Genomic DNA, 25,077 nt, shown 5'->3' on the forward strand with positions numbered 1-25,077 from the left:
TATTTGGCCCCACATCTCTCTATCAAGTACATATTTCCCGATGCTTACACTTATGTTGTTGGGCTCTCACTTAGCTTTCTAAAATGGATTATACTATTTGAGCTCTTCACTGAGTCTGTTATACTTCAGTTAATTCATTTGTAATTCATTTGTAACTGCTTTCACAGTACACACTGTTATCTACCTATTTATACACAAATTCTTGCTACCACAAATGAAGGAAACCACGTAATATTTGTTTCTTTGGGTCTGGCTTACTTCATAACATGTTTGAGTATCAGAGAAAATTTGAGATAAATCAGTTTAGCACCAGTTTTTTAAATTATTCCTCAATTAACAATTAGCATAAAAATGTTTCAAATTTAAGGGAATATTGAGAGTAAATTAAAGCACTGTTCAGTATCCTTAGAAGATTCAGCTGTTACTGGGGCTGGGAGATGTTTTTGAAATAAATTTCTTTATATACACAATACTCTCAAAGTGTTTTCAGATTTGACTCACTTCAAAAACCAATACAAAAGTAATAAAAATATGGAATTTTAAAATGTATTTGTTACATTCCTAATTGGAGCCGGAAGGAGCGCAGCTGCTCGTGGTCCGGGGCGGGCTGCGCGAACACCGCCCCGCTGTGCGCGCTCACCGACACGTAGGACGCCAGCGCGCGCGCCTCCAGGTCGCTGGCCACGATCGAGTAGGACACTTGGCCGTTGCGCCCCGCGTCCGGGTCGCAGGCGCTGACTTGCGCGATGGAGGCTCCGGGAGGGTTGTTCTCGGCCACGTGCACCACGTAGGAAGCCTGCTGGAAAGCCGGCGCGTTGTCGTTCATGTCGGATATGTGCAGGGTGATGGATGTCTCAGTGGAGAGGGGCGGCTTCCCCCTGTCGGTGGCGGTGATGGTGACATTGTACTTTGAAATCTCTCCTCGGTTTAGAGCCTTGTCATTCATGAGCTTGTAATAATTCTTGGAGGTGGGTTCTAACTTGAAAGGAACTTCTTCCTGAATGTAGCACGTGACAAGGCCATTTTCCCCAGAATCCCTCTTTTACTTTAATCAGAGCTACTACAGTTCTGGGGTTTGAGTCTTCTGGAATTTGGTCAGAAAGGGACATGAATGTCACCTCTGGGGCATTGTCATTCTCATCCACAATTTCGATCTGCACTTTACAGTGAGCTGTGTGCACCCCACCATCCTTGGCTTCCACACCAAGCAAATATCTATCTCTTTCTTCAAAATCCAAGCTACTGTTGGTTGTGATGTCACCAGTATGCGGGTGTAGACTGAAGAGGAGGATAGAGCTTGCAGGGGCATTAAGAGAGGCGTAGGTGATCTGGGCATTGACACCCTCATCCTGGTCTGTGGCCAACACCCTCAGGACGGAGCTTCCCCGGGGCACATTTTCTGGGAGTCTAACTTTGTATATGTCCTGGCTGAACACGGGGGCGTTATCATTGGCATCGGTGACTTTGATCCAGATCTGGGTGGTGCTGCTCAGAGGCGGGTCCCCGCCATCGATGGCAGTCAGGATTAATCGATGGGAACTCTGATGTTCCCTGTCCAGAAGTTTTTCCAGCTGCAATTCTGGGTATTTACTTCCATCTGGACTTTCTTTTGTTGAAAGAGTGAAGTGTTGATTGGCACTGAGGGTGTATAACTTCAGTGAATTGGTCTCTACATCTGCATCTTGGGCAGAATCCAAAGGAAATTTTACCCCCGGTAAGGCTGACTCACAGATTTCTAATTCAATGCCCTTTGCAGCAAAATGTGGTGTATCGTCATTAATATCTTGGATTACAACAATGACATGAAATATATTCATTGGGTTTTCAGTGACTGATTCAAATTCCAGTATACATTCAGATTTTCTCCCACAAATCGTCTCTCTAGCTATCCTGCCACTCACTAACAAATCCCCATTTTCTACACTGACATGAAAATAATCCTCTGCGCTGAGTCGCAGTTTATGAGCTGGCAGCTCCTGGATACTGAGCCCTAGATGCTTGGCGAGGTTCCCTACCCGAGAGCCCTTGCCCAGCTCCTCGGGAATGGAGTATCGGGTAGGTTCAGAGATGGCCTCATAGAACAAAGAGAGCAGGAAGAGAAACAGTACCTGGCTTTTTATCGTTTCTATTTCTCTGGCGCCTCTCTGCGTTTCTTGGACTCTCCAGGCGCCTTCTTTCCAAGATTTATCTAGCAAATAATTCTTTTCTTTTTCTTAAATCGATCACTTGTGATTTGAGGACAGAAGTTGCTTTGAGAGTGCACAAGAGCAGCGACTGTGTTCTGATATGTGTCCGAAAAAGCAGAAACGCACTGGCGGGACTCCTGCAGACCTGAGGATGCTTCTCTTCTCTCTGGCCAACAGCGGCACCTGGAGGTTGACTTGAGAAACTGCGTATGGCCCAGAGATATCTTTAAAGGGGCAAGCTTTTGTTTCTACATACATGTGTTTCAATGTTCTCGGAAGAGACAAATACTCAAATGTTTCCTTTAACTTCTATCTTTTCTTGTTGGTCATCATTGCATGAGTGTTTTCAACATTACATGTTCATTGTTTTTTCATAGCCATAGTCATCCCCCCTCCCAGTGTTGGATATAAAAATAATTAATTAATTGTGTGGCATTTATAAACTCAGGTATGATGGTCATATCTAAATAAGTAAATCATTTTTTACATTTTAACGGACTATGGTCCTTATTTATCTGCAGATTCATTGGAATAACTTCCTTTGTTTGGTATTTTAATTTCTTCATATACACTTCATCAACTTAAACTTTCAAAGGTATAATATTTACAAAATGAGGGAGCCGAGTCCTAGACTTATTCCTCTACTTTATAAAACACATTAAGTAGAGCTAAGGATTTAGGCAAAACGTGGTTTTGATAATGCCAAATCTCATGTCAGCCAGCGCTTCCCTTCTATATGAAAGAACATGCAACATTCTGTCATCTCAGTTCCCAACTGCGGACAATTTAATACCATTAACAAATGAAATGACTTGATCACTGGTGAGTCTTAGAAAGATATGGGAACCTTTAGACCCTCTACTTTAGAATTTAATCATGGTCTTAAATAGGCAGGTTCAGATGGGCGAATCCCTTTATTCAAAATACAAATTTTATGTGTTAGAAACACAATCTCCAAATTCATATATTACATGATTTGGAGGCAGGACCTTGGGCATGACTGTGTCGTGAGGGCTCTGCCTCCGTGAGTAATTAAGGGAAGCACATGAGTAGCCTATAGCGGCTGTTTCTGGCTCATTTGCTCTGTTTTGTCAAGTGGTACTTTCTGCTATGTAAAGACTCAGCAAGAAGATCCTCACCAGATGCTGAGAAAATGATGATTTAGTCTTGGGTTCCCAGCCTTCAGAAAAAAAAACCCAAACATTTAAATAAGCCCCTGCTCCAGCCTCAGATATCTCATTATAGCAACAAATTTTTCTAAGATGCTAACTTAACAACTTACTTTGCTATTTTGGAGTACTTATTCCTAATCATACTCCAGTAAATGGTGTAGGATATTGTCTGTTTCCCTAGAAAGTTTTTTTCTTATCTTCTCTATTCTAAGCCTTTATGCATTATGTTGTTTGTTTTACTATGAATTTCACATCTCTTTGCTTTGTAATGAATCCCTGCCTGTCCTTTAGAAAAACGTTCATTTGAGTAAAATAAAATGTGTGAGATTTTACATTATATGAACCAATACATGCAAATTGTACTACCATTGTACTCTCTAACATATATGTATGCTGTATGGTTTGTAGAAAATTCTCTTGCACAAGTGTTTTGTTGTTACTTTGAAGTAGGGAGACTGAACCTAAACCATATGCCTGATAGGCAGATGCTCTACTATGGTGATACATTTCTATCCATTGAGCCTATAAATGCCCTCTGGCACCATCTGTTACATATTTTTGTCCTTATGAGGAAAGAGACACTAATACAATAAAGAATGCCCTCGAAAAAGATAGGCCAAAGTTATGTGATTTTAAAATTCTGTGATGCATTTGAAGTTGAGGGAGAGTACAGGGGTTTTTTTGCTTATAAATATCTTCTTCTAGTTCACACACCTGAACTTTTCTTGCTATATTTGGGGAGAGATCGGTCTACTTATAGTAATGAAACACATTTTGGTCCATTTCTAATGACTCTCTTTATAAATATATGAGCTAAAGTAATTTCATAAATTTCAGAATAGGCCCATGATTTAAAATTCAAGGAGGTTGTAGAAGATGATGTACACTCTTATTTCACTGTGATTGGAGGTCTGGAAATTTGCTGCCGAGAATCAGAGAAATCCCTGCCTTTAAAAAAAAAATCCTCCTCAAGGGATAATAAACTCCAAATCTGATAAAAGTTAAGACAAATGGACTTTCTATCTTCAGGAAAAACTGGGAAATTAGTATGAACACACACACACACACACACACGACACTAAAATGTTAAATGATCTCTACATTTTTTACTCAATGGTTTTTGTACTTGCAAGACAAAGAGTATGACCCGGCTTGGAAGACTCAAACATACTCTAGGAGAACATAAAACACTTTGTTTCTTTTCAATCAGGATAGACTGGGTAAGCAAGAACACACCACAAGGATTTAGAATGTAAAAGGTGGGCTGAGCAGTCCAGTGGTAGAGCACACATGTAATATGGCCCTGAGTTCCATCCACAGCACCAGAGCAGTAACCAAAGCCATTTTCTCATCGTGATGATTCAAGGATACAGGAAGAAGAGTCACACTTTCCAAAGAGTAACTTAGAGGTCTGGGAATTTCACAGTGACAATTAGAGATTCCTCCAGTAAGAGACAAACACCATTTTCCTGCCACTCACAACACACGGATGAGAGTTACCTAGGCCCACTTTGCATTAATAGGCCAGTAAGTGCGACTTTCCCACACACTCAGAAGGCACAGAATAAATGAAATACCCATTGCTTTCGTTCTTAAATACGTGTTTAAGCATTAGAATACCCGCACCAGCATAATACTCAAAAAAAAGAAAAAAAGAAGGTAACTTACCCCAAACACCTCGAGGCCTCCTTTAGTTTCAAGCAACTCTTGAGGTCCCATGAGGGGCTCACTTTTCTCACAGCTCTCCTGGCTGATGAGGGTGTCCGCATAGTTGGGCTGGGGGAAGATGAGGTGGCTTTGGCGGGAGTCCGCAGTCACGGACACCTCCTGCGAATAGGTCTGCAGGAAAGCTTGCACTCCAGCCACGCCCACCAAGTGAGAGGCGGGCGCGCCAGCCAATCCGCTGCTGGAGGCCCGGAGCAGGCGCACTGCGTGCCAGCGCCTCAGCCTGAGCGCCAGCAGCGCAATGACGAAGGCCAGGAAGACACAGGAGACCACAGCCACGGCCACCACCAGATAGAGCGTGAGGTCGGCGTCCCGCGGCTCGCTGGAGGTCTGCACGCTGCCCAGGTCGGCCAGGACGTCGGGGATGCTGTCGGCCACGGCGATGGTGAGCGTGACGGTGGCCGAGAGGGGCGGCTGGCCGTGGTCCTGCACCGCCACCACGAGGCTCTGCTTGAGCGCGTCTCTGTCCAGCAGGGCCCGCGCCGTGCGCACCTCACCCGTGTGCAGCCCCACCGTGAAGAGCCCCGGCTCGCTGGCCTTGAGCAGGCGGTAGGACAGCCAGGCGTTCTGCCCTGAGTCCCTGTCCACGGCCACCACCTTGGTCACCAGGTATCCCGGCTCTGCAGAGCGAGGCGCCAGCTCCACACACGTGGAACCGTCCGTGGGGACCACGGGGTAGAGGATCTCAGGCGCATTGTCATTCTGGTCCACCAAGAACAGGAGCAAGGACGCGTTGCTGCTGAGTGGAGGCTTCCCGCTGTCACTAGCTGTCACCACGAGCTGGAGTTCTCTAAATCGCTCATAGTCAAAGGACTGCAGGGCATACAGGACACCTGTGTTGGAGTTGATGGTGATGTAGGAGGACAGTGGCACTCCCTGTAGGGTGTCATCTGTCAGTGAATAAGTGATGCGAGCATTGTCCTCACTGTCTGGGTCCTGGGCAGTCACACAGAAGACTGAGGCTCCCCTAGGGTTGTTTTCTGGGATGTAGGCGGAGTAGGAGGCAGGTGTGAAGGTAGGAGGATTGTCGTTGATGTCTGTCACCTGCAGAGTGATGCGAGTTTCCGTGGACAGTGGAGGAGTCCCGCCATCGGTGGCTCTCAGACTGATGTTATATTGGGACACCTGTTCCCGATCCAGAGACCCAGCGGTCACTAGGCGGTAATACTGGCCTATGGATTTTTCTAAATTAAATGGCAGATTTCCTAGGACAAAAATGGAAACTTGTCCATTCTGTCCAGAATCCCGGTCATGCACATTGATCAGGGCAATTTCGCTCCCTGCAGCCGCCTCCTCCGGGACGGCGCCTGTGAGGGAAGCAATGGTAACTTCCGGGGCATTGTCATTCACGTCCAGAACTGTGACTAGAACCTTGGCTCTCGAGAAAAGGCCTGGTCCATCTTGTGCTTCAATTTTAATCTCATAGGACATAGCCTCCTCATAATCTAGACTTTTTAATATTGATATGTCACCAGTTGCTGAATTGAGCTGGAAAACCTGAGCGATTTTCCCAGGCATTTTATCTAGAATATAGGACACTTGAGCATTGAATCCTTCATCAGGATCAGTGGCATTCACTGTGATCAGCCGGGTGCCCACTGGCACACTCTCCAGAACACTGACATGGTACTCAGGCTGTGTAAACACGGGCGGGTTGTCATTTGCATCCACCACTATCACTTGGATGCACAGGGCACCTGAGCGGACCGGGTCCCCACCATCAGAAGCAGTGAGGTCCAATTGGTGCACTGCCTTTGTCTCACGGTCCAGGGATCGCTCCAGCACCAGCTCTGGGTACTTAGCACCATCAGAGGCAGTGTTCACAACCAACGAAAAGTAGTCAGTGGGACTGAGCTTGTAGTTCTGCAAGGAGTTCGTGCCTACATCTGGGTCAAAAGCAGTTTTAAGTGGAAATCGGGTTCCAGGCACCGTTAGTTCACCAATCTTGATTTCTAATTCATCTGTTGGAAAACTAGGAGCATTATCGTTAATATCTGTAATGTCTACTTCTACTTCAAAAATTTTCAATTTGTCCTCAATGAGGACGTTGAAGTGGAGCAGGCAGCGCGCGCTCTGGGCGCAGAGCTCCTCGCGGTCGATCCTGCCCGCCGTCACCAAGCCGCCGCTCCCGGGGTTCAGAGAGAAAAGCTGCGCCCTACCTCTGGAGACGATGCGGACCCCGCGCTGCGCCAGCTCCCGGGGCTCCAGTCCCAGGTCCTTGGAGAGGTTCCCCACGAAGGAGCCTTTGTCCAGCTCCTCGCGCACGGAGTAGCGGATCTGCCCGGTTCCTGGGTCCCACAGGCTCCCCAGCAGCGCGCACAACAGAGCCAGTCCCCTGCCATTTCGAAATGCCAAGCAATTGCTCATTGCCCTCTTGCTGGATTGTTTTCTCTGAATCCGTTTCCAGTTTCCCACGTTGCACTCCAGCCTTACGTCCTCGAGAAGTTAAGGCTTTTGTGGGATTTATTCATAGATCCCAGCGCGGGTTGAATTGTGGGGCGGGCTTGGTTTTCGCCTCGGTTTTCTGCCCGGTTTTCTGGCTCTGCGTTTTGGGAAGCAAGGAAATGGTGGACTGGCGCTCCTGCAGCGGGTTTTCTTCATGCGTGGTCAATAGCGACACCCAGAGGCCTCAGCGTTTACTGCACACACTCAGATAACTTCCTTTGCTCACATCTGAAACCTTTTGTGTGTATTTTCAAGGTAATGCTACGAGTTGTAGTTTCATATAATTTAAATGACATATGTCAAAGGGTTGGACTTCAAGTTAGCTTCCTTATATACAATCTTCAATTCCACCAATATTTCTCCAAGCACAGTGGAGTTACTGTTTCTAAATGCAGTTTAAGAACCACACAGAAATTCCAGCCATATTTACAATTTCCTTCCTTGATTTATTTCTTCCCTTTACCCAGACTTTAATTCCTGAAGTTTATGTTTAATAGCCTGACATGTTTATTAAATAAATCCACAACTAGGTGTCAGATAATACCTTTGTCTGGGGATTTAAGGCTAACGATATAACTATAACCACCAACATCACAGAGTTTATGAAGGTGCAAAAGCAAATTGAAAGTTAGAGTGCAATGGCATAGCAATGGGAGAGGCCAAGGGAGTTAGTTGTTAGTGCCTTTAACCTGGCTTCAGAGATTAGCAAAGACCACTCCAGTAAATAAGAGAGAAGGTGACCAGGGAACATGCTTAAAGTGAGACAGAAATTATAGACTTTCTGGATTTTGAGAGATGTTCTTTTGCCTAAGTCTGGAGAGTTAGGACATTTTTCTTTAACACACACACACACACACACACACACACACACACACACATCTGAAACTAGTAGAGAAACTTTTGTTTTGCATGCCAGAATCCCTTTTTTTGTGATATCTCTGATTTGAGCACAAAAGTAGAAATAAAATACATATTTGTCACCTCAATCTTGATGCATTGCATCCTTATCCATAATGAATTTGTGTGTATGGAGTTACTACACACACTTAAAAGAACTCTGTTTTAAAATTTTCTCTATTTGTATTTTATCATTTACTTACATGTGAAGATATTATGACATTTTTCCACAATGAATTTCAACTGTACCACATAGATACTTTTGAAATCAAAATAAGCACAACTGAATAAATTATCTCAGCTTTTCTTATCAAATGTTATTAAAGAACCACAGTATTTGGAGATATGTGATAGTGTGAAATACAAGCGTTAATTAGTACACAATTACTTCCAAATCAACATCAAAAACCATCACAGCACATAGAGTATTACTGTGTTCATTATCCTCTTTTTTAAATATATGACCAATTTAATGCAAGCCTACCTGGAAAATGGAATGTAGAAGGAAAACTGTTGTTTCAAGATTGTTCAGATTAGGTGAGGGGTTGGAATTATAGAATCTATATGAGTGGGAAAATGCACAAAGATGACCTTTAGGGGCAATTGTGTGATACAACATCTTAATCCATTTCATGGTTTGTTTTTAAAATCAAAGCTGTGTTGAGGGCACAGCATAATTTTAAAAGGTAAAAATGGCATTCGAATTTCAAGATAGGAAGAATGACAATAAAAGGAGACCGGTATACAATGACTTTACCAACCTTTTATAGAGCAAGTGATAAGTCAGTCAGTGGTTCGAAGTAGACAGCTGCATTAGAGGGCAGCGTGATTTAGAGCTAAACAGATGTGCCAAGATGAGTCTTCCCCAAACATTGCACCTCTGGGCTGGGATGCATGACAGAGGCAGGGCACAAGCTGCTTGAGGACCCTGGGCTCAACCCACAGTGCAGGTTCCAGCACGCATGTGCACACCCGCACAAACACACACACACGCAACATAGTTTCAAATTTTTATCCCTTTAGTAGCATTCATTACACATTTAAGCAAGTGAAGAAATTCACCACCAATCTGAAGAAAACCACTGAGACAAAATGTAAGGTTTTTACCAACTAAACTGTTGCACAACAGTTTTTACATTTTAAAGGAGGAAGAGATTTTTCCTCAACACAAAACCCAGAATGGGTGAACAGATTGCAGTGCTGAGGAGAGAACACGGGGCACTGTGCATTCAAGCCAGTGCTCCACCACTGAATGGTACGTACTGGGGCACTTAAACTCAGGACCTTATGGCTTAAGTCAGACATTCCTCTTTTTGAGTCAAGCTCCACTTTTGCCATTTTGGTGGTTAACTAGAGATATCAGTCACATGAACTTTCCTGGCTAGGCAGGGTTTGAACAACACTAATTCCATCTCAGCCTCCTAGAGAGCTAGGATTAGAAGTGTGATCCAGCAAGGCCTGCCCATCCCTTATGTTTCTAAGACAGAAGTAATGGTCCATCTGGGAAGTCAGATGTTATCCTCTGAGGTGGAAAACTGTGATTCTTGGCAATAAAAATTATTTCTTGTATCACCACCATCTACTAACTCCTGATTTATGCCCATTATAACAGGATTCCAGCTGTTCTACTCATTTTACAACCTGTGATCATCTAAAACTACTTTAGGAATCATTTCTGGAAAGTAAATATATCCTTGCGGACACGTGGAGAAAAAAGTAGATAAGCAGTGGAAGCAACAAAGTACGCAAAGATACTTGAAAAACAGAAATAAGAATATTATTTAAAAGATAACTTTACCTGAGAGGATTCATCTCCTTTATCGCCTAGTAAAGACTGGGGCACAGAGAGGCCATCCTTCTTGTCCCAGCTCTCCTGGCTGAGGAGCATGTCTGCATAGTTGGGCTGGGGGAAGATGAGGTGGCTTTGGCGGGAGTCCGCAGTCACGGACACCTCCTGCGAATAGGTCTGCAGGAAAGCTTGCACTCCAGCCACGCCCACCAAGTGAGAGGCAGGCGCGCCAGCCAATCCGCTGCTGGAGGCCCGGAGCAGGCGCACTGCGTGCCAGCGCCTCAGCCTGAGCGCCAGCAGCGCAATGACGAAGGCCAGGAAGACACAGGAGACCACAGCCACGGCCACCACCAGATAGAGCGTGAGGTCGGCGTCCCGCGGCTCGCTGGAGGTCTGCACGCTGCCCAGGTCGGCCAGGACGTCGGGGATGCTGTCGGCCACGGCGATGGTGAGCGTGGCGGTGGCCGAGAGGGGCGGCTGGCCGTGGTCCTGCACCGCCACCACGAGGCTCTGCTTGAGCGCGTCTCTGTCCAGCAGGGCCCGCGCCGTGCGCACCTCACCCGTGTGCAGCCCCACCGTGAAGAGCCCCGGCTCGCTGGCCTTGAGCAGGCGGTAGGACAGCCAGGCGTTCTGCCCTGAGTCCCTGTCCACGGCCACCACCTTGGTCACCAGGTATCCCGGCTCTGCAGAGCGAGGCGCCAGCTCCACACCCGTGGAACCGTCCGTGGGGACCACGGGGTAGAGGATCTCAGGCGCATTGTCATTCTGGTCCACCAAGAACAGGTGCAAGGACGCGTTGCTGCTGAGTGGAGGCTTCCCGCTGTCACTAGCTGTCACCACGAGCTGGAGTTCTCTAAATCTCTCATAGTCAAAGGACTGCAGGGCATACAGGACACCTGTGTTGGAGTTGATGGTGATGTAGGAGGACAGTGGCACTCCCTGTAGGGTGTCATCTGTCAGTGAATAAGTGATGCGAGCATTGTCCTCACTGTCTGGGTCCTGGGCAGTCACACAGAAGACTGAGGCTCCCCTAGGGTTGTTTTCTGGGATGTAGGCGGAGTAGGAGGCAGGTGTGAAGGTAGGAGGATTGTCGTTGATGTCTGTCACCTGCAGAGTGATGCGAGTTTCCGTGGACAGTGGAGGAGTCCCGCCATCGGTGGCTCTCAGACTGATGTTATATTGGGACACCTGTTCCCGATCCAGAGACCCAGCGGTCACTAGGCGGTAATACTGGCCTACGGATTTTTCTAAATTAAATGGCAGATTTCCTAGGACAAAAATGGAAACTTGTCCATTCTGTCCAGAATCCCGGTCATGCACATTGATAAGGGCAATTTCGCTCCCTGCAGCCGCCTCCTCCGGGACGGCGCCTGTGAGGGAAGCAATGGTAACTTCCGGGGCATTGTCATTCACGTCCAGAACTGTGACTAGAACCTTGGCTCTCGAGAAAAGGCCTGGTCCATCTTGTGCTTCAATTTTAATCTCATAGGACATAGCCTCCTCATAATCTAGACTTTTTAATATTGATATGTCACCAGTTGCTGAATTGAGCTGGAAAACCTGAGCGATTTTCCCAGGCATTTTATCTAGAATATAGGACACTTGAGCATTGAATCCTTCATCAGGATCAGTGGCATTCACTGTGATCAGCCGGGTGCCCACTGGCACACTCTCCAGAACACTGACATGGTACTCAGGCTGTGTAAACACGGGCGGGTTGTCATTTGCATCCACCACTATCACTTGGATGCACAGGGCACCTGAGCGGACCGGGTCCCCACCATCAGAAGCAGTGAGGTCCAATTGGTGCACTGCCTTTGTCTCACGGTCCAGGGATCGCTCCAGCACCAGCTCTGGGTACTTAGCACCATCAGAGGCAGTGTTCACAACCAACGAAAAGTAGTCAGTGGGACTGAGCTTGTAGTTCTGCAAGGAGTTCGTGCCTACATCTGGGTCAAAAGCAGTTTTAAGTGGAAATCGCGTTCCAGGATCGGTTAGTTCACCAATCTTGATTTCTAATTCCTCTGTTGGAAAACTAGGAGCATTATCGTTAATATCTGTAATGTCTACTTCTACTTCAAAAATTTTCAATTTGTCCTCAATGAGGACGTTGAAGTGGAGCAGGCAGCGCGCGCTCTGGGCGCAGAGCTCCTCGCGGTCGATCCTGCCCGCCGTCACCAAGCCGCCGCTCCCGGGGTTCAGAGAGAAAAGCTGCGCCCTACCTCTGGAGACGATGCGGACCCCGCGCTGCGCCAGCTCCCGGGGCTCCAGTCCCAGGTCCTTGGAGAGGTTCCCCACGAAGGAGCCTTTGTCCAGCTCCTCGCGCACGGAGTAGCGGATCTGCCCGGTTCCTGGGTCCCACAGGCTCCCCAGCAGCGCGCACAACAGAGCCAGTCCCCTGCCATTTCGAAATGCCAAGCAATTGCTCATTGCCCTTCTGCTGGATTGTTTTCTCTGAATCCGTTTCCAGTTTCCCACGTTGCACTCCAGCCTTACTTCCTCAAGAAGTTAAGGCTTTTGTGGGATTTATTCATAGATCCCAGCGCGGGTTGAATTGTGGGGCGGGCTTGGTTTTCGCCTCGGTTTTCTGCCCGGTTTTCTGGCTCTGCGTTTTGGGAAGCAAGGAAATGGTGGACTGGCGCTCCAGCAGCGGGTTTTCTTCATGCGTGGTCAATAGCGACACCCAGAGGCCTCAGCGTTTACTGCACACACTCAGATAACTTCCTTTGCTCACATCTGAAACCTTTTGTGTGTATGTTCAAGGTAATGCTACGAGTTGTAGTTTCATATAATTTAAATGACATATGTCAAAGGGTTGGACTTCAAGTTAGCTTCCTTATATACAATCTTCAATTCCACCAATATTTCTCCAAGCACAGTGGAGTTACTGTTTCTAAATGCAGTTTAAGAACCACACAGAAATTCCAGTCATATTTGCAATTTCCTTCCTTGGTTTATTTCTTCCCTTTCCCCAGATTTAATTCCTGAAGTTTATGTTTAATAGCCTGACATGTTTATTAAATAAATCCACAACTCGGTGTCAGATAATACCTTTGTCTGGGGATTTAAGGCTAACGATATAACTATAACCACCAACATCACAGAGTTTATGAAGGTGCAAAAGCAAACTGAAATTTAGAGTGCAATGGGATAGCAATGGGAGAGGCCAAGGGAGTTGTTAGTGCCTTTAACCTGGCTTCAGAGATTAGCAAAGACCACTCCAGTAAATAAGAGAGAAGGGGACCAGGGAACATGCTTAAAGTGAGACAGAAATTATAGACTTTCTGGATTTTGAGAGATGTTCTTCTGCCTAAGTCTGGAGAGTTAGGACATTTTTCTTTAACACACACACACACACACACACACACACACACACACACATCTGAAACTAGTAGAGAAACTTTTGTTTTGCATGCCAGAATCCCTTTTCTTGTGATATCTCTGATTTGAGCACAAAAGTAGAAATAAAATACATATTTGTCACCTCAATCTTGATGCATTGCATCCTTATCCATAATGAATTTGTGTGTATGGAGTTACTACACACACTTAAAAGAACTCTGTTTTAAAATTTTCTCTATTTGTATTTGATCATTTTCTTACATGTGAAGATACTATGACATATTTTTCCATAATGAATTTCAACTGTACCACATAGATAATTTTGAAATCACAAAAGCACAATTGAATAAATTATCTCAGCTTTTCTTATCAAATGTTATTAAAGAATCACAGTATTTGAAGATATGTGATAGTGTGAAATACAAGAGTCAAACAGTTACGCATTTGCTTTGGAAATTTGTTCATACTTGATGTCTTTTAGGACTTTTCTTCCATGTATTTTGATTAAAAGATAAAACTTAGCCTCTCCTTCCTGTCTTTTTTTAAAAAATGTTTTATTGTCAAACTGAAGTACAGAGAGGCTACAGTTTCATACGTTAGGCATTGGATACATTTCTTGTACTGTTTGTTACCTCTTCCCTCATTCCCCCCTCCCTCCTCACCCTTTCCCTTTCCCACCATGAGTTGATCAGTTGATTTACACCAAACAGTTTTGCAAGTATTGCTTTTGTAGTCATTTGTCTTTTTATCCTGTGTCTCTCAATTTTGGTATTCCCTTTCACGTTCCTAGTTCTAATACCAATATACACAGTTTCCAATGAACTCAAATAAGATACACTGATAGTGCAGCAAATGTTTTGATTAGTTAAGCATATGCTTAACTAATCAAAGTATGAAATCTGGAAATAAACATTTACATAGTATGTAGAAGTTAGTCTTGGCATCTAATTATTAAAATGGAATGTATGGAGCCAGGTATGGTGGGCATACACCTGTGACCCCAGAAACTGGGAAACTGAAAGAGGAGCATTGGGAATTTGAGGCCAGTCTGAGCTACTAATGACTCACCGTGCCTGTAAACAAATATTTATCAAACAATTCTCTGTATGACTGGGTTTTGAGTATAAGTTAGCCATGTTGTACTTGTGAAAACCACTAAACAACTACACTTGGAAAAAAAGAGTCAATTGGTACACAATTACTTCCAAATCAACATCAAATCCATCCCAGCTCATACAGTATCACTTTGTTCATTATCCTCTGTTTTAAATATATGACCAATTTAATGAAAGCCAACCTGGAAAATGGAAAGTAGAAGGAAAACTGTAGTTTCAAGATTGTTCAGATTAGGTGAGAGATTGGAATTATAGAATCTATATGAGTGGGAAAATGTACAAAGATGACCGTTAGGGGCAATTGTGTGATACAACCTCTGAATCCCTTTCATGGTTTGTTTTTTAAATCAAAGCTGTGTTGACAGTACAGCATATTTTAAAAAGTAAAATTGGCATTCGAATTTCAAGATAGGAAGAATGACAATAAAAGGAGACCAGTATACAATGACTTTACCAACTTTTTATAGAGCAAGTGATAAGTCAGTCAGTGGTTCGAAGTAGACAGCTGCATTAGAGGGCAGCGTGATTTAGAGCTAAACAGATGTGCCAAGATGAGTCTTCCCCAAACATTGCACCTCTGGGGTGGGATGCATGACAGAGGCAGGGCACAAGCTGCTTGAGGACCCTGGGCTCAACCCACAGTGCAGCACGCATGTGCACACCCGCACAAACACACACACACACAACATAGTTTCAAATTTTTATCCCTTTAGTAGCATTCATTACACATTAAAGCAAGTGAAGAAATTCACCACCAATCTGAAGAAAACCACTGAGACAAAATGTAAGGTTTTTACCAACTAAACTGTTGCACAACAGTTTTTACATTTTAAAAGAGGAAGAGATTTTTCCTCAACACAAAATCCAGAATGGGAGAACGGATTGAAGTGCTGAGGAGAGAACACGGGGCACTGTGCATTCAAGCCAGTGCTCCACCACTGGCACTTAAACTCTCTGGGGCACTTAAACTCAGAACCTTATGGCTTAAGTCAGACATTCCTCTTTTTGAGTCAAGCTCCACTTTTGCCATTTTGGTGGTTAACTAGAGATATCAGTCACATGAACTTTCCTGGCTAGGCAGGGTTTGAACAACACTAATTCCATCTCAGCCTCCTAGAGAGCTAGGATTAGAAGTGTGATCCAGCAAGGCCTGCCCATCCCTTATGTTTCTAAGACAGAAGTAATTATCCATCCAGGCAGTGAGATGTTATCCTCTGAGGTGGAAAATTGTGATTCTTGGCAATAAAAATTATTTCTTGTATCACCACCATCTACTAACTCCTGATTTATGCCCATTATAACAGGATTCCAGCTGTTCTACTCATTTTACAACCTGTGATCATCTAAAACTACTTTAAATGATCCATTAGGATTCATTTCTGGAAATTAAATATATCCTTGCGGACACATGGAGAAGAAAGTAGTTAAGCAGTGGAGGCAACAAAGTAGGCAAAGATATTTGAAAAACAGAAATAAGAATATTATTTAAAAGATAACTTTACCTGAGAGGATTCATCTCCTTTATCGTCTAGTAAAGACTGGGGCGCAGAGAGGACATCCTTCTTGTCACAGCTTCCCTGGCTGATGAGGGTGTCGGCATAGTTGGGCTGGGGGAAGATGAGGTGGCTTTGGCAGGAGTCCGCAGTCAAGGACACCTCCTGCGAATAGGTCTGCAGGAAAGCTTGCACTCCAGCCACGCCCACCAAGTGAGAGGCGGGCGCGCCAGCCAATCCGCTGCTGGAGGCCCGGAGCAGGCGCACTGCGTGCCAGCGCCTCAGCCTGAGCGCCAGCAGCGCAATGACGAAGGCCAGGAAGACACAGGAGACCACAGCCACGGCCACCACCAGATAGAGCGTGAGGTCGGCGTCCCGCGGCTCGCTGGAGGTCTGCACGCTGCCCAGGTCGGCCAGGACGTCGGGGATGCTGTCGGCCACGGCGATGGTGAGCGTGACGGTGGCCGAGAGGGGCGGCTGGCCGTGGTCCTGCACCGCCACCACGAGGCTCTGCTTGAGCGCGTCTCTGTCCAGCAGGGCCCGCGCCGTGCGCACCTCACCCGTGTGCAGCCCCACCGTGAAGAGCCCCGGCTCGCTGGCCTTGAGCAGGCGGTAGGACAGCCAGGCGTTCTGTCCCGAGTCCCTGTCCACGGCCACCACCTTGGTCACCAGGTATCCCGGCTCTGCGGAGCGAGGCGCCAGCTCCACACCCGTGGAACCATCGGTGGGGACCACGGGGTAGAGGATCTCAGGCGCATTGTCATTCTGGTCCACCAAGAACAGGTGCAAGGACGCATTGCTGCTGAGTGGAGGCTTCCCGCTGTCACTAGCTGTCACCACGAGCTGGAGTTCTCTAAATCGCTCATAGTCAAAGGACTGCAGGGCATAGAGCACCCCGCTGTCAGAGTTGATGGAGATGTAGGAGGAGAGAGGGGCTCCTTGAAAGGTCTCCTCAGCCAGAGAGTAAGTGACATGCGCATTGTGGTCACTGTCTGGATCCTGAGCCCACACTGTGAAGATGGAGGCGCCTCTGGGGTTGTTTTCCTTAAGGTAGACGGAGTAGGATTCCTGGGGGAAGGCGGGTGGGTTGTCGTTGATATCTGCCACCTGCAGCCAAACGTGCGCATCCGTGCCCAGTGGCGGGCTCCCTCCATCGGTGGCCCTTAGAGTGATGTTGTAAGAGGAAGCCTGCTCCCTGTCAAGGGCTCTGGTCGTCACCAGTCTGTAGTAATTGTCCACTGACCTTTCTAACTTGAAAGGCAGTTTCTCCGGGAGTGAACAGGAGACAAAAGCATTTTGCCCGGAGTCTCTGTCATGCACATTGAAGAGTGCAATGATGCTTCCTGGAGGAGAGTCCTCGGGAACAGAGCTAGTGGCAGACATCATGTCAAATTCTGGGGCGTTGTCATTCACATCCAAAACGGTAATGGTGACCTTTGTTATGGTTAGAAGGCCAGGCCCATCCTGAGCTTCAATATCAATTTCATGGAATGTAGCAGCCTCATAATCCAGGCCTTTAATGATTGTTAGATCTCCAGATGTTGATTCCAGTTCAAACTTGTCTGAGGGTTCTCCAGGGATTTGCTCTAGAAAATATGTCACTTGAGCATTGTATCCTTCGTCGGTGTCGGTGGCCGATACGGTGAGTATTCGGGTGCCTACGGGTATATTCTCTGGAACACTTACTCGGTACTCGGGCTGTGTAAATACAGGAGCATTGTCGTTCACATCCAGGACCTTGATTCGGATGTGGCAGGTGCCAGATCTTACCGGCTTGCCCCCGTCAGAAGCCACAAGAACCAGGTGATGAATGGCCTCTTCCTCGCGATCCAGAGCGCGCTCCAGCACCAGCTCCGGGTACATGTTCCCATCCGCTCCACTTCGCACTTCCAGGGAGAAGTGGGCATCTGCGTTGAGTTCATACTTCTGCAGGGCGTTGTCTCCTACATCAGCGTCGTGCGCACTCTTAAGAGGGATCCGGAATCCCGGTGCAGTGGTTTCGCTCATTTTTAGCTCCAGCTGCTCTGCTCCAAAACGGGGGGCGTTGTCATTCACATCTGTAATTTCCACCTCCACCGAATAAACAGTCAATTCGTCCTCCACGAGGACGTTGAGGTGGAGCAGGCAGCGCGCGCTCTGGGCGCAGAGCTCCTCGCGGTCGATCCTGCCCGCCGTCACCAAGCCGCCACTGCGCGCGCTCAGCGCGAACAGCTGCGCCCGACCTCTGGAGACGATGCGCACCCCGCGCTGCGCCAGCGCCCGCGGCTCCAGCCCCAAGTCCTGGGCGATGCTGCCCACGAAGGAGCCTTTGTCCAGCTCCTCGGGCACGGAGTAGCGGATCTGCCCCGCCCCAGCCTCGCCCAGGACGGCCCAGAGCAGGCTCAGCGCCACCAGCTCTCCGCGGGGGAGGAACTTTTGCAGAGGCGCCATTGCCCTCCTGCCGCGGGCTTTTCCGGAGGAACGATTCCCAGGCTCCGGGGCAGATCCCACTCTCTGTTTCCCAGGGTGGCGGACGCAGGCTACGGTGCAGAGCACGAATGGGCTGCTGCACGGAGTTGCTTTGCCACCCGAAGGGTGCAGGCTCAATGCCCAGCCCTGCGTGCGAGCGCGCGAACGTTGGCTGGGTTGTCTGGCTGCCTGGCACTGCTTAGCTGGTCAACAGCGACGCCCAGAGGCCCAGCGAGATTCTGCACCCGCTCAGGCAAACCCCAGTGATCTGTCAAGTTCTCCTGCGATTTTAAGTTTGTAAAACCTTTAGGAGTAAATCTTTTAAAACCAATATCGCCTCTCTCTCCCCCAGGATGAACAGAAGTGGTGTAAATTCATGTGTTCTTTATACTCGTCCAACAATACAGAATTATTGAACCCACAAAGAATTAACCAGACTCAGTTGTTTGCCCTCATTACAAACATCTTCCACCGCTTCCATGTTGATGCAAAAAAGATCAATTAATAACAGGAGGTGTATTTTCTCCTAAGGTCATGTGTTTTAAAATGCTGTGCTCAATAGTCTAATGTTTCACTTCAACATCAGTATTAATGAATCACCAGATACTTGATTGGATGGGGAACCCAGACTTTGGTTGGATTCAGGATGGTGATGGAAATGATGAGCATGGTGTAAGGAAGCTTGCATGGTGGGGAGAACCTAGGAAAGTGAAGAAAGCCTTTCAGAATTGGATGCCTTCTCTGACATGGGGTTGGGCACCCTCTGTGGTGGGGAATGCACTGGAAAAGTATCTAACATGGTTTGAATGTCAGGTAAGCCTTTTGAAAGATGTGATGGAACCTGGACCCTAATGCATAGGCCTGGATCTTTTAAAAAAAAAAAAACAGGTTGGAGTAATGTTCTAGATCGTTGAAAAAATGCTTACAGCTCTGAGAGTTTGAGAAATATTGTGGAATCGGAAGATAAGTACACGGACTAAAGCTTGAACAGAAAGAGAACTTCACCACTGTAGATATCAAGCACTCAAACTGTTTGAGATTGCTGTCATTTTCTGATATGTTGTGATTCCTAAGGGTATGAAATCCACCCTGTGTAGAAATGTTTTGTGATTAAGTAAACACTGTTTTAAACAAACAAATAAAAAATAAATAAATGTGGTTTTAAATAACTTTTAACTATTGCTGATTATTGCCTGAAATAGTTATTCTGGTTATTGGAGATGAAGTTTTACAAACAAACTTGGTACAGTGATAGTATTCATTGTTCCTTTACAGGTTTTTATGTTTTGTTTACTTATGGATTTGCAGTGATGAAATTTGAACCCAAAGCTTGCCATTGCTCTGTACTGATCTACAGCCCCAGACCCTATATATTTTTTGTAACTACATATAGCATACTTCCATACATTTTTGTCTATGCAAAATTCATAATAACATGCCATGTTTATTCTGTTGTGCACTCTACTTAGTATTGCATTTTGAGATTCATTTATATTGATTATGTTTCTTTGAGTTACTGCCCTATATGCCATCATGGAAAAAATGCCATTTCCTCTATATGTTGGTATGAGGATATTTGGTTATTTCCTGGTCCTCTTTTTCCTATGTTTTGCTTCCTTCTTTGGTTGTGGTGACTCACTTAGTGCTGTTCAGCTAGTGTGCTGAAACATCTGGATCACTGGGTAGTTTTATGGCCCCTCCTCTTTTGTGTAGCTTCTCTATGTGTATTTTGGTTTAAACATGATCTTACCAGTAGGGTAACTAGACTTCTTTCCTTCAAAAATTATTATAAACATATTTAACAATATTTACCAGTTTGATTTTTTTTTGTCAGTTGTGGGGCTTGAACTCTGGGCCTGGGCCTTGTCCCTGAGCTCTTCAGCTCAAGGCTAGCGCTACCCCTTGAGGCACAGCACCATTTCCGGTTTTCTGGTGGCTAATTGGAGATAAGAATCTCACCCACTTTCCTGCCTGGGTGGCTTTGAGCCCAGTCCTCAGATCTCAGTCTCCTGAGTAGCTAGGATTACAGGCGTGAGCCAGTGATGCCTGGCTCAGTTTGATATTTTAAAGTATGTAGTTTTGTGGCACTAAATAATTCTTGTTACATGGTTGTATAACTGCTGTCACTATCGATGTCCAGAGCCTTCTCTTCCTCTGGTGAAACTTGGGACTTGCAAAACACTAACCAGCATCTCTTCCAGCCTTCTCCTTCAGCACGTGAGAACCATCATTCTATTTTTGGTCCTTGTGAACTTGACCAGTCCAACAGCCTCATACAAGATGCATCATACAGTATTTGTCTTTCTGTGATTGGATTATTTCACCTCATGCCATGTTCGTTCTCTACTCCATTCAGGTATTTATCTTCTATTTGAATGGATGCTTTATTTTTCCTGTTTGTTTCTTTTTAATTTTATATACCTTCGTAATTCACTGGAGCACAGGAGGTTTATCAAGGCACGGTGAGAGGTTAACATACTTAAAATTGAATATATACTTGATTTTTGTTAGTTGTTCTTATTACAGATATAGTGTAAAAGAGGCTCAAAACTATTTTCTCTAATTGTATGGTATAGATATAAATCAGATGTATTCTTTGGTGTGTGTGTGTGTGTGTGAGTGAGTGTGTGTGTGTGTACCAGTACTGGGGCTTGAACTTAGGGTCTGGGTGCTATTGAATTTTTAGACTCAAGGCTAGCATTGTACTACTTGAGCCACAGTTCTACTTCTGGCTTTGCTGGTTAATTGGAGATAATAGTCTCATACAAATTTCCTGTTCCTGCTGCCTGTGAAGTTCGACACATAGATAGAATTACAAGCATGAGCCACAAGCACTTGGCTTATATGAATGAATTCTTTTGTTTGGTTTGTCAAAGGACTTGAACTCAGAGCCTGGGTACTGTCTCTGAGCTTTTTTGTTCAAGGACAGCACTCTATCACTTTGAGCCACAGCGCCATTTCCAGTTTCCTGGTGGTTACTTGGAGATAAGAGCGTCAAAGACTGTTCTGCCTGGGTGGCTTTGAACTATAATCCTCAGGTTTCTGAGTACCTAGGATTACAGGTGTAAGCCACTGGTGCCTGATTAACAAATGCATTCTCAAGCATACATAAAATGTCTCCTAATAAAAGATTAAACAAAAATATTCAAAGTACTTTAAAAGTGCAGCTTTTGTAGATTTCTATAATTTATATTAGCATAACTAAAAAGGTTACTTCAAATATTATACCTCCTTGAGGGAGAACATTAAACTCACAGAGGAATAAGCAGTTGTGTATAATGCAGGGAATGTGAAAAATAGTGTTAGTCAACAAGTACTGGTGGGCCTTTTGTAGTCAAGCTCCATCTGCTCAGATAAGAGAACAGCAAATTCAAAGCAGTGAAGTGATTTGGGCAGTGGTAAACAAGAAACTGCTTGTACACCAGAGCTCCTTGTTTCTAATAGCATCCTCTTTCTAAAATTAAAAAGCATATCAGGTATAGTCTTCATGCCTCCACATATATTATGGTATAGTCTCCTTTCCATTGTAAGAACAGTTATTCTTTGATTGTTTTCCAGGAGGTAGTGATACGTTGCTCAGCTTCACCTCAGACTTTCAACACTGCAGCTTTCAGAGTGTTGGAACTACAGGCAGGCAACACAAAGCCCATCCAGGATTTTCAATAGAAACCTCCTAGGGTATAGTAAACAGAACTAATATACTAGCTAGAAAAGCAAGGAAGCCAAACCATTAACTGTTTGAATATACATAGCATATAAATTCACAAGTTTACCTGAGACAAATTTCCCTCTTTATCTTCAAGTAAAGACTGAGGTGCAGAGAGGCCATCCTTCTTGTCCCAGCTCTCCTGGCTGATGAGCATGTCGGCATAGTTGGGCTGGGGGAAGATGAGGTGGCTTTGGCGGGAGTCCGCAGTCAGGGACACCTCCTGCGAATAGGTCTGCAGGAAAGCTTGCACTCCAGCCACGCCCACCAAGTGAGAGGCGGGCGCGCCAGCCAATCCTCTGCTGGAGGCCCCGAGCAGGTGCACTGCGTGCCAGGCCTCAGCCTGAGCGCCAGCAGCGCAATGACGAAGGCCAGGAAGACACAGGAGACCACATAGTCAAAGGACCGCAATGCATAGAGGACCCCAGAGTCAGAATTAACAGAGAGGTAGGAGGACAAGCGTGTCCCTCCAAAGATGTCACCCCCAAGAGAGTAAGTCACTTGTGCATTCTCTATACTGTCAGCATCCTGGGCCCTCCCTGAAAAGATGGAAACCCCTCTGGGGTTATTTTCAGGAATGTAGACGGAATAGGAGTCATGTTGGAAAAGCGGGGCGTTGTCACTGATGCCCGTCACTAACAGCGAAGTGCAGGTTTGGGTAGATCGAGGTGGAGTTCCCTGACGGTGATGTTGTAGCCAGGGGAAAGTTCTCGGTCCAGTGTTCGTTCTGTTACTAAGCGGTAGTAGTTATCAGGTAACTTTTCCAATTTAAAGGGTAGATTTCCAGGAATGGAACAGGTGGTGTGGCCATTGTCTCCAGAGTCCTGGTCATGGACACTGATGAGATCAATTATGGCCCCAGGAGAAAAGTTTTCTGGGACTGCAGTGGTGACCGATGGGATGCTTACATCCCGGGCATTGTCACTGATATCTAAAACTTTGACAAGCACCTTAGCTCTGGCCATGAGACCAGCACCATCCTGAGCTTGAATTTCCACTGGATACACTTTTGTATTCTTCGAAATCCAGTGGTTCTTTATTGGCTATGACTCCAGTATGAGAATCCACCTGAAATACTTGGGCCACTTTGTGATCTACATTGTGAAAGGAATATGTTATTTCCCCATCGGCCCCCTCATCTGGGTCAGTGGCACTGACCCTCAGCAGCTGAGTTATTACATATAACTGGGATTTCTCGGGGACACTTACATGGTATTTGTCCTGTGTAAAAGCTGGCCCATTGACATTCTCATCCACCGCCTGAACTTGAATGTGGAGAGTTCCTGAACGGACTGGGTTGCCCCCATCAGAAGCAGTGAGGAAAAGGCGGTGGACAGCTAGCTGCCTTTTCTCTGTCCAGAGAACTCTGGAGCACCATTTCTGGGTGCAGAGCCCCATCAGGCCCCTGCTGTACATCCAGAGAGAAATGAGGATTGGGGCTGAGCTGGTAGCTCTGGAGAGAGTTCACACCCACATCAAGGCACCTGGAGCCGTTATTTCATTCATTTTAAATTCCAGTTCTTGCAACCGGAACTGGGGACTGTTGTCATTATTTCTACTTCGATAGGATTAAGCTTCATTTCATCCTCAACAAGGATGTGAAAGGTCACCAGGCAGCGCGTGCTCTAGGCGCAGAGCTCCTTGCGATCGGTCCTGCCCACGGTCACCAAGCCGCCGATTCAGGGGTTCAGAGTAAAGAGCTGCGTCCTACCTCTGGAGACCATGCGGATTCCGCGATCCGCCAGCTCTTGGGGGGCTGTAGCCCCAAGTCCTTGGCGATGTTCCCACAAAAGAACCTCTGTCCGTCTTTTCTGGGACGGAATAATGTATGTCCCCCGCACTGGCTTCCCATAGTAGTTCTAGAAAAAGGCACAGAAGCAGCAGCCACGGCAGGCGCTGGGCTTGGCCGGGGTCGCCCTTGCTCTTTGGCTTCTTAGTTTTCTCCCCGACCGCTGTGAAGGGTAGATCCTTTCTCTGCTTTTCAGAGCCTAAAAAAATCAACTCAATTTTCAAGATAATTCCGAGTGGAGAGTCTTCCAGAAGTAGGGTTTGGGCAGCTTCAGGCAGACTTTTTAACCTGGTGGTGGTGATGAGGATTCCAAGAGGCACACAGTTTTTCCCTCTTTTCTTTCTTCCTTTTTCCACCCTCCTTTCAACTGGGCTTGGGATTTCTGCGAAGCCCAGCTTGGTGAACAGTGGCTCCCAAAGTCCTAACCAGTTTCTGCACTCCTAGAAAAACTGATGAACTTGATAGTTCACTCAATGGAAGAAACAGTTAATCATCCCACAATATGTATACAGAAAGGAGAAGCTATATTCATTTACTTGATTATATGAAAATGCCATTAAACCTCAATGTGCCAGACAACTCTTAATATCTCTGGGGAATTCGTTTCCCCTATTTCCTAGTCTGGTAACAAGGGTTAAGACTTCACTAATCAAACCTCTATTATTCTTGTCCTATAGCTTCACCATTTAATAATTTCCCAGGCCAGGTACAGCAGCGGCAGTTCGAAAATAAAACAAGTTGGAGGGAAAAATAAATGTTTAGCAGGTCAGGCTTTCAAACACTGGGCCCACCTCATTTCCTTTCCATTGTGCTATGAGCAGTTTCCAGAAACCTTGGAACTTTTCAATTCCAGATTTTAGCTCTATTCTTACTTTTTCTGAAATGTGTGTGATGTAGGTTTTAGAATTCAAACAAAGGCAATATATTTTGAATAAAATAATATTGCAGCTGGGTAAGATGTGAGGATCAT

General features: G+C 45.9%; 5 protein-coding genes and 1 pseudogene across 5 annotated transcripts in view; all 6 read right to left on the bottom strand.

Moving 5' to 3' along the window:
* The window catches only part of LOC125339773 (protocadherin gamma-C4), a 365,900-nt gene extending 343,253 nt beyond the window's left edge, over nucleotides 1-22,647 (bottom strand). Inside the window, exon 1 of the mRNA XM_048331032.1 lies at nucleotides 22,386-22,647. Coding sequence (XP_048186989.1) covers nucleotides 22,386-22,475 — 90 coding nt within the window. The 5' untranslated portion in view covers nucleotides 22,476-22,647. The remainder of the gene's footprint in view (nucleotides 1-22,385) is intronic.
* On the bottom strand, nucleotides 554-4,939 carry LOC125340158 (protocadherin gamma-B1-like). Its single transcript, XM_048331608.1, is given in 3 exon segments — nucleotides 554-1,040; nucleotides 1,042-2,212; nucleotides 4,936-4,939. Coding segments are annotated over 3 exon segments (1,662 nt in total).
* LOC125339782 (protocadherin gamma-A3-like) lies at nucleotides 4,836-7,497 on the bottom strand. The gene has a single exon (XM_048331043.1). The coding sequence runs from the start codon at nucleotides 7,448-7,450 to the stop codon at nucleotides 4,970-4,972; it is 2,481 nt and encodes an 826-aa protein (XP_048187000.1). The 5' UTR covers nucleotides 7,451-7,497; the 3' UTR covers nucleotides 4,836-4,969.
* Nucleotides 9,213-13,134, bottom strand: LOC125340159 (protocadherin gamma-A3-like). The gene is made up of 2 exons (XM_048331609.1): nucleotides 10,224-13,134; nucleotides 9,213-9,233 (listed from the first exon to the last, which is right to left on the bottom strand). Exons 1-2 carry the CDS (start codon nucleotides 12,642-12,644, stop codon nucleotides 9,213-9,215), a joined length of 2,442 nt encoding a protein of 813 aa, XP_048187566.1. The 5' UTR covers nucleotides 12,645-13,134.
* LOC125340160 (protocadherin gamma-A2-like) lies at nucleotides 15,156-18,672 on the bottom strand. The gene is made up of 2 exons (XM_048331610.1): nucleotides 16,174-18,672; nucleotides 15,156-15,176 (listed from the first exon to the last, which is right to left on the bottom strand). The coding sequence occupies exons 1-2, from the start codon at nucleotides 18,592-18,594 to the stop codon at nucleotides 15,156-15,158; spliced, it is 2,442 nt and encodes an 813-aa protein (XP_048187567.1). The 5' UTR covers nucleotides 18,595-18,672.
* On the bottom strand, nucleotides 22,529-24,664 carry LOC125340198 (annotated as a pseudogene).
* Nucleotides 24,665-25,077: the final 413 nt, after the last annotated feature.

The sequence above is a fragment of the Perognathus longimembris genome, chromosome 22, assembly GCF_023159225.1.
Source record: "Perognathus longimembris pacificus isolate PPM17 chromosome 22, ASM2315922v1, whole genome shotgun sequence".
Classification (NCBI taxonomy): Eukaryota; Metazoa; Chordata; class Mammalia; order Rodentia; family Heteromyidae; genus Perognathus; species Perognathus longimembris.